The following is a 13,639-nucleotide window of genomic DNA, read 5'->3' as shown; positions in this document are numbered from 1 at the left end:
GGGAAGTTAGTCTCTGTGTGTGCCAGGGAGGAGCTGACATTCCACTGCACTTAGGAGCAGAAACAGCCTTATGAGCAAGGCCCTTAGGGAGCAGGATCAGAGGGTCTCCACGTTCTATGACATATTATCTGAGGCCTCAAAAGACAGTCGCCTCAGAATATGTTCCCTTCCACTAAAGACCCTCCAGTTCTGGAGAGAGCTGTGGGGATGTTAACACACAGATGGGCATTCACTACATCTTCCTTGACTAAATTATCGATTGAATTTAGGGTTAAAATTCTCTGATATCCAGAGATTTTTGAGGACATGGTTCTGGTGGTGTTCTATAATCTATTATATCATTAGGCCTTCTCAAGAACCAGTTTCTTTTATTATCAGTAAGTTATTCTTTTTTTCATTAGTACAAGTGATTTCCTGGGCTGTTTTGTCGAAAAATGTTGAGTGATACTCAGACTTGACCTGCATCTGAATCACCTGGAGGCATGTTGAAATAGTTTGCTCCCGCGCCCAGAGTTTCTGATTTAGAGGGTCTGGAGAGGAACCCAGGAATTCTCATTTCTGCAGCTTCCCAGATGGCACTAGACTGTTGATCTGATAAAGGATAAAGCGAAAAGAAAAATAAAACCTGTCAATCTGTAAGTTGTTCACCAGCTTTTTCCCCGTACGTGTCACACCTTCGGGAGGCTGAGGATCCGTTCATTCCTGCCGTGGGCAGGCCCTGGTGCGTGTCGCGCTGGGTGCCCAGCCAGGCCCTGTGTAGCCCCTGCAGAGCCCGTGCCTTAAACTGTTCTCCACCCTTGAACAGCACAGGCTGGAAATGCTCGGGTCCACTTAGTGTTTCAGTAAATACAGTCTCTGTGTTTTCATTGTATGAATTGTGAATGTAAGTTTTTCCAGAAACCTTATGCAGGACTATAGCCTGGTAGGCAGTCTCAGTAGCTCTGAGGAAGCTGCCCCAGAGATGCTGGCTAAGCACACAAAGAGCAGACATCCCAAGTAAGTTCATGCTTTTAGTGCTTTCCTTTGTAAGGGAGGATGCAGGAATCTGGGTCCGTTAAACCCCTCCTGGAATAGACATCTTACATCTGAGGGGCCTCTGGTCCTGGTCTCCATCCTGAGCCCCTCTCGGTGCCCGTTGGGCAGCACAGCAGTGGCTGGGACCTGACCCTCTAGTCCAGGCCGGGGAGGGGTGAGCTCAGCGGGGAGAACGTGTGTTCAGTTGGAGAACCCCGTCTGTGGGGTGGAAGGAACTGGGGTTTGAGTCCCGATTCTGTCCACATGTCTTGGTTTCCTGCCCTTGTCCAAGTCGCTCATCAGTTCCTTTGTTTTCGAGCAGAGATAGCAGTACATGGATTTTCACCCATGGGGGCTCAGCAGCCCCTGCCCCTCTGCTTTCAGGGGTCATCTGTTGGGACCTTCTGTGTGGTGGTGAAGAAGCCACACGCCGGGGGTCCGCCTCCCCGCAGCCTGTCTCCTGCTCTTGGGTCCATGACTCCAGCCCATGCCTGCTGCAGCCTGAGTCGTCTTCCAGGCGGACCGTGCCCTTTCTGGGTTAGCCCGTGGGTTTCTTCCCATGGCCTCAGGGCAGAGACCCTCGCCAGTCACTGTACTTCCTCGCGGCCGCCTCCAGGTCACGCCCTCTGCTTCCTGCCCTTGGGGGCCTGCTCCTCTGTGGCACTGTCACTTGGAGGCACACTCCCCGAGGCAGACAGCCGGCCCTGCTTGTTCCCACTCATGGCTTCAGCACCCATCCTGATGGCCAGGGCGTGGTGCCCCCAAAGTCCACGTGGAATGCGTGGTTTGGACGTTTGGGTGCATGGGAGGGGCGGAAAGCAGGAAGGGTCTTAGCAGCTGCCCCTTGCTGCCTCCTCTCAGTCCCCAAAGAAACCTCCGTCATGGAGCAGAGCTCAGCCAGAGGCCCCGGGTCTCCCCTCCGTGAACAGCCCCTGGTGCCCCTGCCTCAGCGCGCGTGTGGCTCCTCCGCCTTCAGTGCTCTTCTGGGGAGACCCTCACAGCTCGTGTCGTGTCCTGCTTGCTCGACCTTCGCTCCCTCGCTTTTCCGAAACAGCAACGTTGATCTCCGTGTGGGCACCCGGAAGCAGACTTGGGCAGCGCAGGTGAGCGGGGGTGGCTCACAGTCTCCCCACGGAGTTCTTCCCCCCACCTGGCCCAGACGGAGGCCAGCAATGACTGACCCGGCGGTCCCTCACCTGCATATCTAGCCCGTCCCCCCCCCCCCCCCCCCGTTCTGTCCCTGCTGGCAATGAATAGCAGGTCTCAAACACTGCCACTGCTAGTCTTCAGGGAATCCCAAGTTTACCGCTTCCACTTGGTTTCAAGGACTTTTTGGGTTTTTTGTGTTAAACTCTTACAGGTAAGCAGGTGAAACTCAGGGTAAATGCTTGCACTGTCTGTGCACTTTGAGGGGGAGTGGACCTCTCAGCCGTGCCATTAGGATGGGAGCAGAGTCTAACATAGGTTTTAACTGGGCAGTAGCATTGTAGACAACTTTTATTTTCTTTATGTTTTCTGTGTTTCTGTATTTTTATAATGCATGACTTTTTATAGTCAGAAAAATGTTTTTCAGCGTTTTAGTATTTAGTGCATTTGAAATAATTGAAATAATAGAATATTCATCACTTTCCTTAGGTCTGGGGTTGGCACACTCTTCTGGAGAGTCAGGTAGGGTATGTTTTAGGCTTCAGGGGCAAGAGAGTGTCCGGTGCAGCTGTTCCATCCTGCACTTAAAGTGCGAAGGGTCAGTACACACATGAACAAGAGTTTTCGGTGTGATGCAGGAAAATTTTATTCAGGGGCACTGAAGTGGGAACTTCATGCGGGTTTCTCCTGTTGTGAAATATCATTTATCTTTTGCTATTTTCAACCATTTAAAAATGTGAAAATTATTCTTAGTCTGTGGGTTGTGCAAGAACAGACAATGAGCAGAATTCCACCCAAGTTTGCCCAGTTTGCAGAACCGTGCAGAATGATTATTTTCCCGAATAGTATGTTTCTAAGAAGTAATAGCTGGCCCTGTGACTCTCTTTGAGTAATATCTCTACCTTAATAATTTCTGCCATAGTTTTTTGTTTTTGCCAATTATCTTCATTTTCCTTCTTCCAAGAGAATATAGTTTAATAAATAATGAAAAGTATATGGGGGGTAGGGGAGGAACACTTCAGCCAATTCAGAAACGCAAGCAACTTTTGCTGGGTTCTTTCACTTCTGATGGTGGGAAATACGCAGCTGAGAATATTAAATGACATTGTGAGAAGCGTAAGGAAAACGGGAAAAACTTCCTTTTTTGTCATTTAATTCTGATACCATTTGGTTAGCGATATTTTTTTCCATAGTAAGCACAGGACAGGTAGTTCCAGCTGTCCTCGTGCTTCCAGACGTGCTGCGGAGAATTGCGCCTGTGGCCCTGGCGGCCCAGGGCTGGCCTTCTGTGGGCGCGGGGAGCAGGCCTGCTGTCTCCCCCACTCTGCTGCCATTCATTGGGACTTAGGTAATGAGTGAGAGGTTTTCTTTTTCCTTGATTTTAGTAATTTAAACGTCCATATAAAATGTAGAAATGTAACGCTGAAACTATTTTAGGGATTTCTGTTTGTTTAATGGTTCTAGGGATACGCTTCCCAAAGCCTGGGGCCCATAGGCGCCCTGCTGACCCCAGTGCAGACTCCCGGGCAGCTCAGCTAGCAAAGCAGAATGCTGCATGCAGAACCCAGGAAAATGTGTTTTTTTAAATCTCCGCATTTGGTTCTTTTGCACACTGAAGTGTGACAATCACTGGTCTAAGGAAATAACAGAGAGCAGACTGACAGACAGTAAGTCGGCGGTGTCTGGTGTTTCTGCAGAAGCTCGTGCAAAGAATAATGGCAAACGGGCTTTTGTTTTAACAGGGGGAACGCCTAGCTTGAAGCTACTGTGGCTAAGCCAGGAGCCAGGAGTGCAGGCCCGGCGCTTGGACACACTCCTGGCCTGTTTCGACCTGTCTTCCTCGAGGGAAGAGCTGCAGGCCGTTGGGAGCCCCTTTGAGGCCCTGTGCTGCCTCTTGATCTACCTCTTCGTGCAGGTAACCCCGCCCTGGTTGTCACTGCCTCGTCCCCGGCCCCAGCCCTTGCCTCTCTCGGGGTGCCGTGCCCTGGGTGTGGCCCAGCGTCTATTCCATAGACACCAGGCCTTTGGAGCGCACGATTCCAGTGAGGGGTCTGCTGGTGCACATTCGAGAAGCCCTTTCTGCTGCCGGACGCAGAGGTGGGCTCTGCACCCAAGGAGGAGAGGTCCGAGGCATCAGGGAGCTGCGGGAGCCCTGTGGCACGTGGCTCATGTGTGCCAAGCTTTTTGGATGGGGGTGTTCTCGTGTCCCTGTCTGGCTGGTTGTTGCTGGCGGTGGCTTTCTTGTCATGGTGAGAAGGTCCAGCACTGCAGCCTGGCTGACCTGGCGGGAGTGCCAGCTTTTCCTCGGTAGCCCTGTGCTTCTGGACTGATGACTTCAGCTTTCCTAGGTCACAGGCCTTCATTCATCTGGCAAATGTTTACTGAGCACTTGGCTTCGTTTTCCAGTCTGAGCAGGGGGTTACCTCCCTGAGGTACTGGGGATGCCTGTGTAGAAAGCACAAAGTGGAAGCCCGCCACTGCGGTTGTCACCGTCAACCCTCCTCACCTGCTGACCGAGGGCCGCGGCCACACACAGGGGTGTGGCACCACGTCCTCATTCATACGTCTGAGTGGTTTGCGTGTGATGCTTACAAAGACCACTGAAAAGACTCACCTTCTGCTAGTTTCCACATAAATGACGATACTGGCGCGTCTCAGCTGAGGAAAGGCTTACGTCCCTTCCACCTCCACTGCCCTCCCCTGGGTCTACTGTCCTTTGCTAGCAGATATCTATTTCTTGTTTCGTCTTTTCCGGCTACACTCTCGGCATACAGAGGCTCCCAGGCCAGGGGTCCAATCAGAGCTGTAGCTGCCGGCCTACACCACAGCCACAGCAACGCAGGATCTGAGCCGCGTCTGTGACCTACACCACAGCTCACGGCAACACCGGATCCTTAACCCACTGAGCAAGGCCAGGGATCAAGCCCGCAACCTCATGGTTCCTAGTTGGATTCGTTAACCACTGCGCCATGATGGGAGTGCCCCAGGTGTCTGTTTCTCTAGCCATCTGACCTTCTCGTAAATTCTCCTGACCCCAGCATCTTGTCCCCGCTCATCTCTGAATGTGATGGGTCTTCTCTTGCTTTAGCATAACCGTTAAGTTTTTGTTTGCTTGGAATAGAAAATTATATTTCTGTTTTTCAGACCTGAATTCACCCTGAATTATTGATTGTCATTGAGAAACCCTTGCAGTAGAATCACGTTTCAAGGGACTCGTGTATGGATTTTGTCCTTTCTCCCAGTCCTCTGCCATGTTACAGCTAGTTCTGCGTTTTACCTCTTGTACAAACGCACTGTGGTTAAATACTTCTCAGACATGTTACTGCTTTCTCGTTGGTCTCCATGCACCAGTTTAATTTTTAGTTTTGTCTTGAGTAGAACTTTCCTTTATTTGCACCAGCCTCAGCAAAGTATAAATTAATAAAGGATGGAAGGCTTATTTAATATTTAACAGTAAAAATACATTTCCTTAGTCTTAACTATTAAATATGCGTGTAACATCAGTTAATACTTTCTGTCCGTTGTTCATTAATCTGTAGGTGGCTGAGGTTGAGCCGCAGTGGGCACTGGGAAGTGGCAGACAACCAAAAGCTGAATGTTCTCATCAAGAAAAAGAAGTGTTTTTCTTCTCAGTACTGTGTGTGATGCCGGGAGTTAGCATTCCTGGGACTGCATTTTGCATTGTTTTTCCAGCAGGAGAGAGGGTTCTTGAGCCTGTTCACAGTCGCTCAGTCCAGCACTGCTTCCTTGTCCGCTGTGCAAATGACTGTCAGCCACACTCCCAACAGAAAAGACCCCAAAACAGAACAATTGCTTTACTTCACACACATTTGTATAAACCTGAAGCAAGACAAGCATCAAGAGGAAAATTTCTCCTTTTGCCTTCTTTCTGCTAGTAATTACCGTTTAAATCAAAATCTGCTTCATATAGGTCAGCATGAGATGGACTCAAGGTTGGTTTGACTTTAAAGGATGCGTTCAGTTTGAAACTTTTTAAACCAGAAAACAGCAAATGGACACATCAGTGTTGTCCTTTTGGTTAAAAGTTATTGTGTTGTTATTTACAGGGCTAACTATTCTCTCAGGATTAAGAAGGCTAAAAAGGTAAAATGTTAAAACTACTGTGCTTTTATATAATTAAGCCTGAAGTAGATGTTGGATGTGCAGTATGGGATGAATGCACACGTTCAGTGCCCTAAACCTGCAGGGGAGCAAAACCCTCTCATTTAATGCCGCCTTCAAGTTAAAAGAACAGCACTTCCTAGTAGAGGCTTATCTGAGAACATTTTCTGGAAGGATGAGTTTGCATCATAGAAAATGTACATGTCTTTCATAATCTGCAGTAGAGCAAGTACTTTATAATAATCATATCTATTCTGTGAAACCCTAACTAAAAAAATCGGTGTTACTGAGAGTCTTGCCTTTGATGTTTTAGATTTGTTAACTACAAAGATGGTGGCAGAGCATGAAATAGGTTTACTGAAAAAATATGACTTGACATAATTACTCTTTTCTCAAAAGTCGGTCTTTTAAAATAGTCCCCTTTGGAATTCCCTGGTGGCCTAGTGGTTAAGGATCCAGCATTGTCTCTGCTGTGGCACATGTTTGATCCCTGGCCTGGGAACTTCTACATGCCATGAACACGCCCCCCCCCAAAAAAAATCAGATTCCTTTAAAAGTTGCTAATGGCAAGAAGTAGCACCAAGTATATGCAACAAACCTGTCTAAACAGAGCGAGATGAGGGTTTATGAACTTAAAATATACTGTGCTTGGTCTGTCTTCTTGGTTGTGAGGGCTGCACTTCTATAGATGTCTTGTTTTTCCTGAAGTCATTTATACAGAGGAGCGACTGCTTCGGAGTAAATATGGGCTCGGATGGTGACAGGACCAGCATAGATGAGCTTGGATCCAGCAGCACTCTGCGTCCCCCCACCCCCAGGAAGGGTGCAGCAGCTGTGGTCAGGGAAGCTGGAGTCCCCAGTGAACAGTCTTCCTTTTAGGGTGGGAGCAGTTTTTATCAGGAATAAGCCTATTAGCCATTTTTACCTTCTAGGAAGAATCGATATGGCTCACCTTAGGTTTGTTATTTTCCTGGTTTTTTTTCCCTAAAATGTTTACTTGCCTTAGAATGCCTTCCCCCGCGACAGCAGTGGAATCATTTAGCAAGTGGTTGCCATCGCGCTTTTATTCACCGGCAGCACTTGGGGGCTGAGCCTCGCCATCCTGTGAGGAGTAGCAGAGGTGCTACCGTGGCCAGGGCTGGACTGGCACAGGCCTGGCGCTGTCTTTGCTCTCCGCCCCTTCCTCATTTCCATGGTCCGTCTCGTTCTCCAGGACTGTCTCTCCTTGCTTCTCGCTCACACTTTGGTTAGCCTTTCTGCTTCCACAAAGGATGTGGGGGGGACTCGTATTTTGGGAATCCCAATTTCCTTTAAACTGGGATCCGAGGACACAAGTTGGCCTCTGGGGCTGGCGAGGGCGGGTGTTTATCCCAGCTCTGATTTTGTGGCTCAGGCTCGCTGTGAGTCTTATCATCTGCAAACCCGTGAACTCTCAGCCCTGGAAATTTTTGTCAAAGAATGCTCCAAGATTCAGACTTGACCGTAGCTCAGAATTCCTCCAGCTGTTTGGAGCATTCTGCCTTCCTAGTGAGTAACCAGGCCCCTGGCCAGCTTGGCCCTGGGTGTCATGGAGGTTTTTACCCTGGGGACTGTGGACAGTGGAAGAAAAGACCCAGCTCACTGGTGTCTCTTCTGCCGTCCAGGGCCTGTGTGTGCGTGCCGGGGAGCACGTGTCAGTGTGCCTGTGTTTGGTCAGAGAGCTAGTCTTTCCGGGGCTGACGCTGCTCTCTCTCCCTTGCAGGTGGACACCCTTTGCCTGGAGGATCTGCACGCCTTCATTGCCCAGGCCCTGTGCCTCCAAGGAAAGCCCACTGTTCAGCTTGTGGACCTGGAGGTACCAACTGTCCCTTCTTGGGCTAGCCCGCCCAGGCAGAGGGGCAGCACACTGGCCAGCCTCTTTGAAAACTGGGTTGACGTTTCACGGAAAAGATGGGACGGGCTCTTCAGACAGGATGTTTTCATGATGCGGTGCTGTGGTGCACCCAGAGCCCTGCTAGGGTGGTGAAAGCCGAAGGGTGGGCCTGGCTGGATCACAGCGCGGCCTCCCTCCAGTCTGGGGAACCTGCAGTGCCTAAGCCTGTCTCCATGGGCTCGTAACCTGACGAGAACAGCTTATTTGCTCCTTTGTAAGCCTTACTAACTTTAGGAAAAGGTAGCTGTCTGTGCATTTTCCTGGTTGTTGGTAGTTTGGCCCATGCCCATGCTGTCCTGCGTGCTCTGTCCGTGGGCCCGGTCCCCCAGGACACAGTGTCCCCGCCGGCGGGCCCTCCCTCGTGTCATCCGCCAGCGCCTGGCCGGCCAGTTGTGCGGGAAAGAACGCTTGACGGCGGAGATGACGCTTCATCCTGACGTCCACATCCCGTGTTGTTTATTCAGACCCTGCCATTCATGAGTGTTTGCTCATTCCTTTAATTTCACAAAATGGCCCATTCACAGCTTAACGAGCAGCGCTTCTCTGTGGCCACGTGCTTTTGGAGCCGATAGTTATTTCCTATGGGAAACGGCAGGGCCCGGTCAGCTGTGATGGACACTTAAGACCTTCCTTGTAAACGTCTTTGGATAATGATCATGAGTTTTATCCTTAGCTTTCAGTTAATTGAATTAGTGTTTACTTGTCTTTCTAGTGAAAAAAAAAAAAAAGAATAAATTTCATTTATAAACCACCTTTTCATCTAATCTCAGAACTCGAACACACTGAGTTTAATTCACATACTGCTTCTCACAGCAGTCCAGTTAAACAGTGACATTGTGTTTGCAGTTTTGCTACATCATTTTCAAAACAAATTATTTTCAAAAGTGAATCTTGTGGGCATTCCCGTTGTGGCTCAGTGGAAATGAACCCAACTAGTATCCACAAGGATGTGGGTTTGATCCCTGACCCCATCAGTGGGTTAAGGATCCGGTGTTGCCATGAGCTGTGTTGTGGGTCACGGAGGCAGCTCCAGTTTGACCCTTAGCCTGGGAACTTCCATATGCAGCCCCAGTGTCCCTTTAAAAAGGAAAAGAGAAGTGAATCTTGAGTTCTTAATAGGTTAATACTAATTTTTTTATTGAGGTATAATTGACACACAACATTGTAGTAGTTTCATTTCAGTACTTGTGTATATTGAAAGTAATCACCACAGTAAGTCTATTTAAGGTCCATCACCACACATAGTTAGGGCATTTTTTTTTCTTGTGAAGAGAACTTTTAAGATTGAATGTCTTAGCAACTTTCAAATACGCAGCACGGAATTGCTATGTATATTACCTCATGACCGACTTCTTTTATAACCGGGAGTTTGTTCCTTTCTGACCCCTTGACCCGTTTGGCCCACCCCCACCTCTGCCTCTGGAAGCCCTCAGTCTGTGTTCTGTGTCTGTGAATTTTGTTTTTGTTTGTTTTATTTTAAGATTCCATTAGCAGTGATCCCGTGTGTCATCATTTGTCTCTGTCGGACTTGACTTAGCATCACACCCTCAATCCATGTTGTGGCAAAATAGCAAGATCTCATTCTTGTAATGACAGATGATGTTCCACTGAGTGTGTGTATCACAGTTTCTTTATCCATCCACCCATCAGTGGACACTTAGGTTGTTTTCAAGTCTTGGCTACTGTAATTAGTGCCTCAGTGAACATGGCATACAGATCTTCTCAAGATAGCGTTTTCATTTTTTTCAGATAAATACCCAGAAATAGAATTACTGGGTGATACAGTAGTTCTGTTTTGAAGTTTTAAGAACCTCCGTACTGTTTTCCAAAGCGGCTGCACTAGTTGACATGCCCACCAGCGGTGTAGGAGGGTGCCCTTTTCTCTACACCCTCTCCAACAGTTATTTCTTGTCTTGATGATGGCCGTTCTCACAGGCGTGAGGTGATCTTATTGTGGTTTTGATCTGCATTTCCCTGGTGATTAGTGGTATTAAGCATCTTTTCATGTGCCTGTTGGCCATCTGTATGTGTTCTTGGAAAAGTGTCTCTTTAGATCTTCTGCCACATTTTAAGTCAGATTGTTGGGCTTTTTGTTTAAGTTGTATGAGTTATTTACATATTTTGAATACTAATCCCTTGTCATATATATGATTTGCAAATAATGTCATTCAGTAGGTTGCCTTTTCATTTTGTTGGTGATTTCCTTTGCTGTGCAGAAGCTTTTTTTTTCCCCCTTTTTGTTGAGGTATAGTAGATGTACAGCATTTTATGAGTTACAGGTAAACAACAGTGATTCACAATTTTTAAAGCTTCCATTCCATTTATAGTTTTTATAGTTGTTACAAGACACTGATTTTATTCCCTGTGTTGTGCAATATATCCTTGTAGCTTATTTATTTTATACACCATAGTTTATATCTCTCAGTTTGCAGAAGCATTTTTTTTTTTTTTTTTTTTTTTTTTTGGTCTTTTTAGGGCTGTACCTGCGGTATGTGGAGGTTCCCAGGCTAGGGGTCGAATTGAAGCTACAACTGCCAGCCTACACCACAGCCACAGCAACATGGGATCCGAGCTGTGCCTGCGACCTACGTCACGGCAACGCTGGATCCGTAACCCACTGAGCGAGGCCAGGGATCAAACCCACAACCTTATGGTTCCTAGTCAGATTCGTTAACCACTGAGCCACAATGGGAACTCCTGCAGAAGCATTGTAATTTGATGCTTTCTCACTTGCTTATTTTTGTTTTGCTGCCTGTGCTTTTGGTGTCACATCCAAAAGTCACTGCTAAGACTGATGTCTGGGAACGTAATACCTGTTTTCTTCTAAGAGGTTTATGGTTTCTGCTCTTAGGTTCAAGTCTTTAATCCACCCGAGTTGATTTTTGTGTGTGGTGTAGATAGTGGTCCAGGCTCATTCTTTTGCATGTTGCTGTCCAGTTTTCCCAACACCACTTACTGAAGAAACTATCCTTTCCCTGTGGTCTATTGTTGGCTCCTTTGTTGTAAATTCTTTGACCATTTCTGCTTGGATTTTTTTTTCTGGGCTCTATTCTGCTCCACTGATCTGTATGTCTGTTTTTGTGCCAGTACTGTTTTCTTTACTGTAGCTTTGTAGTATGTTTTGAAATCAGGGCATGTGATGCCTCCAGCTCCTTTCTCAAGACTGCTTTGGCTATTTGGGGTCTTTTGTGGTTCCATATGCATTTTAGGATTGTTTTTCCCATTTCTGTGAAACATGCTTTGGGTATTTTGATTGGGATTGCATTGAATCTGCAGATTGCCTTGGGTAGTATGGTCATTGTAACAATAGTAGTTCTTCCAATCCATGAGCATGGTGTGTCTTTTCATCTGTTTGTGTTGTCTTCAGTCTCTTTCATCAGTGTCTTATGGTTTTGTTGTACAACCCTCCCCCATCCTTGGTTAAATTTATTCTTAGTCATCTTTTTTTTTGATGCAGTTGTAAATGCGATTGTTTTCTTAATTTCTTTCTTACAGTTTGTTATCACTGTATAGAAACACAGCAGATTTCTGTGTGTCGATTTTGTATCCTGCTACCTTACTGAACACAGTTATTAGTTTCAAAAGTTTTTTGTTGGAGTCTTTAGGGTTTTCTACATAAAATGTCATGTGATCTGCAAATAGTGACAAATTCCTTCCCAATCTTGTAAGCTCTTTTTCTGCCTAATTGCTCTAAGACTTCCAGTACTACATTGAATAGAGGTGGAGAGAGTGGGCGTCCTTGTCTTGTTCCTGACCTTAGAGAAAGCCTTTCAACCATTCTCTCTTGAGTGTAAATAGCTGTTTGCTGTTCCTTTGCAAAAACAGTTGTAAAGCGTGAGTTTCGAGTTACTATTAGAGCAGCCCTACGTCTTAATACGAGTCTGCAGCCCCAGCCGCATGTCTTCCTTCTGGCCTCCTCTCCCGCCCACCTGCTCAGCACCCAGAGCCTGGGCCCTCACTGCTCTCCTCTTCCATCCCAGTGAAACCAAACAGCCAGGCAGAAGGAGAAAGGAACCCGGCTCCCTGCTGTCTCCTGCTGCGTCATGCAGATGGGAAGCTGAGGTGTTTAGGGCAGCAGACTGAGCTGGTGGTTGGGGTCGTGCAGGTGAGGGTAGGTTCTGATTCTGTCACTTGCTGCGTGACCTTGGACAGGTTCTCATGAAGGTACAGCAGAACCTAATGTGCCTCTTTCATATATCGAAGGGGACACCACCTTGCTTGCTACCAGGTTGGGGCGCGTGGCCATGGGGGTGTTGTCAGCCTGGGATGTGTGATCCCCCCCGCCTGGTTACTGGCAGAGCTGAAGCGGAATCAGGCTCCTGGTGCCCAGCAGTCTTCTGCGTCTGCCCTTTCTTGTGGGAAAGGACTGCGGGAGCATCACGGTTGATTACAACTACCACCCATCCAGACGCACTGGGCCCCTTCCCCTGGTGCTGGCGTTTCCAGCACAGAGGGGCCTGGGTAGCTGTCACTGGTCACTGGTTCTCTGAGTCCTGCGACTGGACGGCTTGTGCTCTCCCCACTTGATGCCAGAGCCACCGTGGGAAGTGTTTCAAGGAGGATGATGGCTTTTAACCACCTCCACTCTGGCCCTGGAGGCAGAGTGCCCTGGGTTGTCTGTTCCTGGCTCCCCACTTGTTGGAGGAGAGGCTGGTCCCTCCCCAGGTCTTCCTCTGTTCTGACTGCTTAAGGAGCCCGTTAGCAGGAGCAACGGCCACGCAGCTGCTGCGCCTGGCCTTCCTGCTCACTGAGGCTTGTGGCAAGTTTTTTGAATGCCCTCTTAGTTTTTTACCCAATATTATTTTTCCTGTCTAAAAACTAACATACAGCTTTTAAATGGTACCTGTATTTACATGTTTGTTAAAAATCCGGGTGATTAATTTAGACGTGTGAAGATCATATCATTTATTTATTTATGTAATTTAACGGCTGCACCCAGGCACATGGACGTTCCTGGGCCAGGGATTGAATCCGAGCTTCAGCTGCGACCCGTGTAACCCATGGCGCTGGACAAGGGATCTAGCCTGCTTGTCTACAGTGACCTGAGCACTGCAGTCAGATTCCTAACCCACTGAGATGCAGCAGGAACTCCTCCCATATTTGAATATATACACACACGTTCACATACGGATGGGGAAGTCTGCTGTACATGGAGTCAAGGACTGCAGGCTCCGCATGATGCAGAGAAGGCAGTGACCGGGGACCCTGGCCTCCTGAGAGCTGAGGGCCTGGTGGGGCCGGGCCGCCCCTGTCAGTCAGGTTCCAGCTGTTGCTCTGTCCTCTCTGTCTGTGCTCGCTGGTCTTCCCGTCACGTCCTAGCCGTCCGTGTGTTCTGGAGGGTGTGGTCTGCACAGCTGTGTGAGAACACACGTGTCGGCATCAGGAGAAAGACACAGGAGCAGGGCTGGGAGGGCGCCTCTGTCGGCGGCAGACTGAATACAGTGC

General features: G+C 48.2%; 1 protein-coding gene across 26 annotated transcripts in view; it reads left to right on the top strand.

Moving 5' to 3' along the window:
- FAM120B (family with sequence similarity 120 member B) overlaps positions 1–13,639 on the top strand; it is a 65,645-nt gene that overhangs the window by 31,304 nt on the left and 20,702 nt on the right. For 15 of the 26 annotated variants that reach the window (XR_014839037.1, XR_014839148.1, XR_014839151.1 and 12 more), the window contains 2 exons: positions 3,903–4,075; positions 8,024–8,116. Coding sequence is in view for 14 of the 26 variants with exons in the window: in XM_021085516.2 (XP_020941175.2) it covers positions 3,903–4,075; positions 8,024–8,116 (266 nt within the window). In the remaining 12 variants the exon portion in view is untranslated. Of the gene's footprint in view, positions 1–1,875; positions 2,118–3,902; positions 4,076–8,023; positions 8,117–13,639 lie in introns of all 26 variants that reach the window. The other 11 variants (XR_014839072.1, XR_014839049.1, XM_085015088.1 and 8 more) reach the window with 3 other exon arrangements.

Source organism: Sus scrofa, chromosome 1 (assembly GCF_054392235.1).
Source record: "Sus scrofa isolate SSC_HxYL_T2T_F1_AM1 chromosome 1, Sscrofa_HxYL_maternal_Yorkshire_Landrace_v2.0, whole genome shotgun sequence".
Classification (NCBI taxonomy): domain Eukaryota; kingdom Metazoa; phylum Chordata; class Mammalia; order Artiodactyla; family Suidae; genus Sus; species Sus scrofa.
Note: the sequence above shows the minus strand (reverse complement) of the source record. Positions and strands in the feature narration are given on the sequence as shown.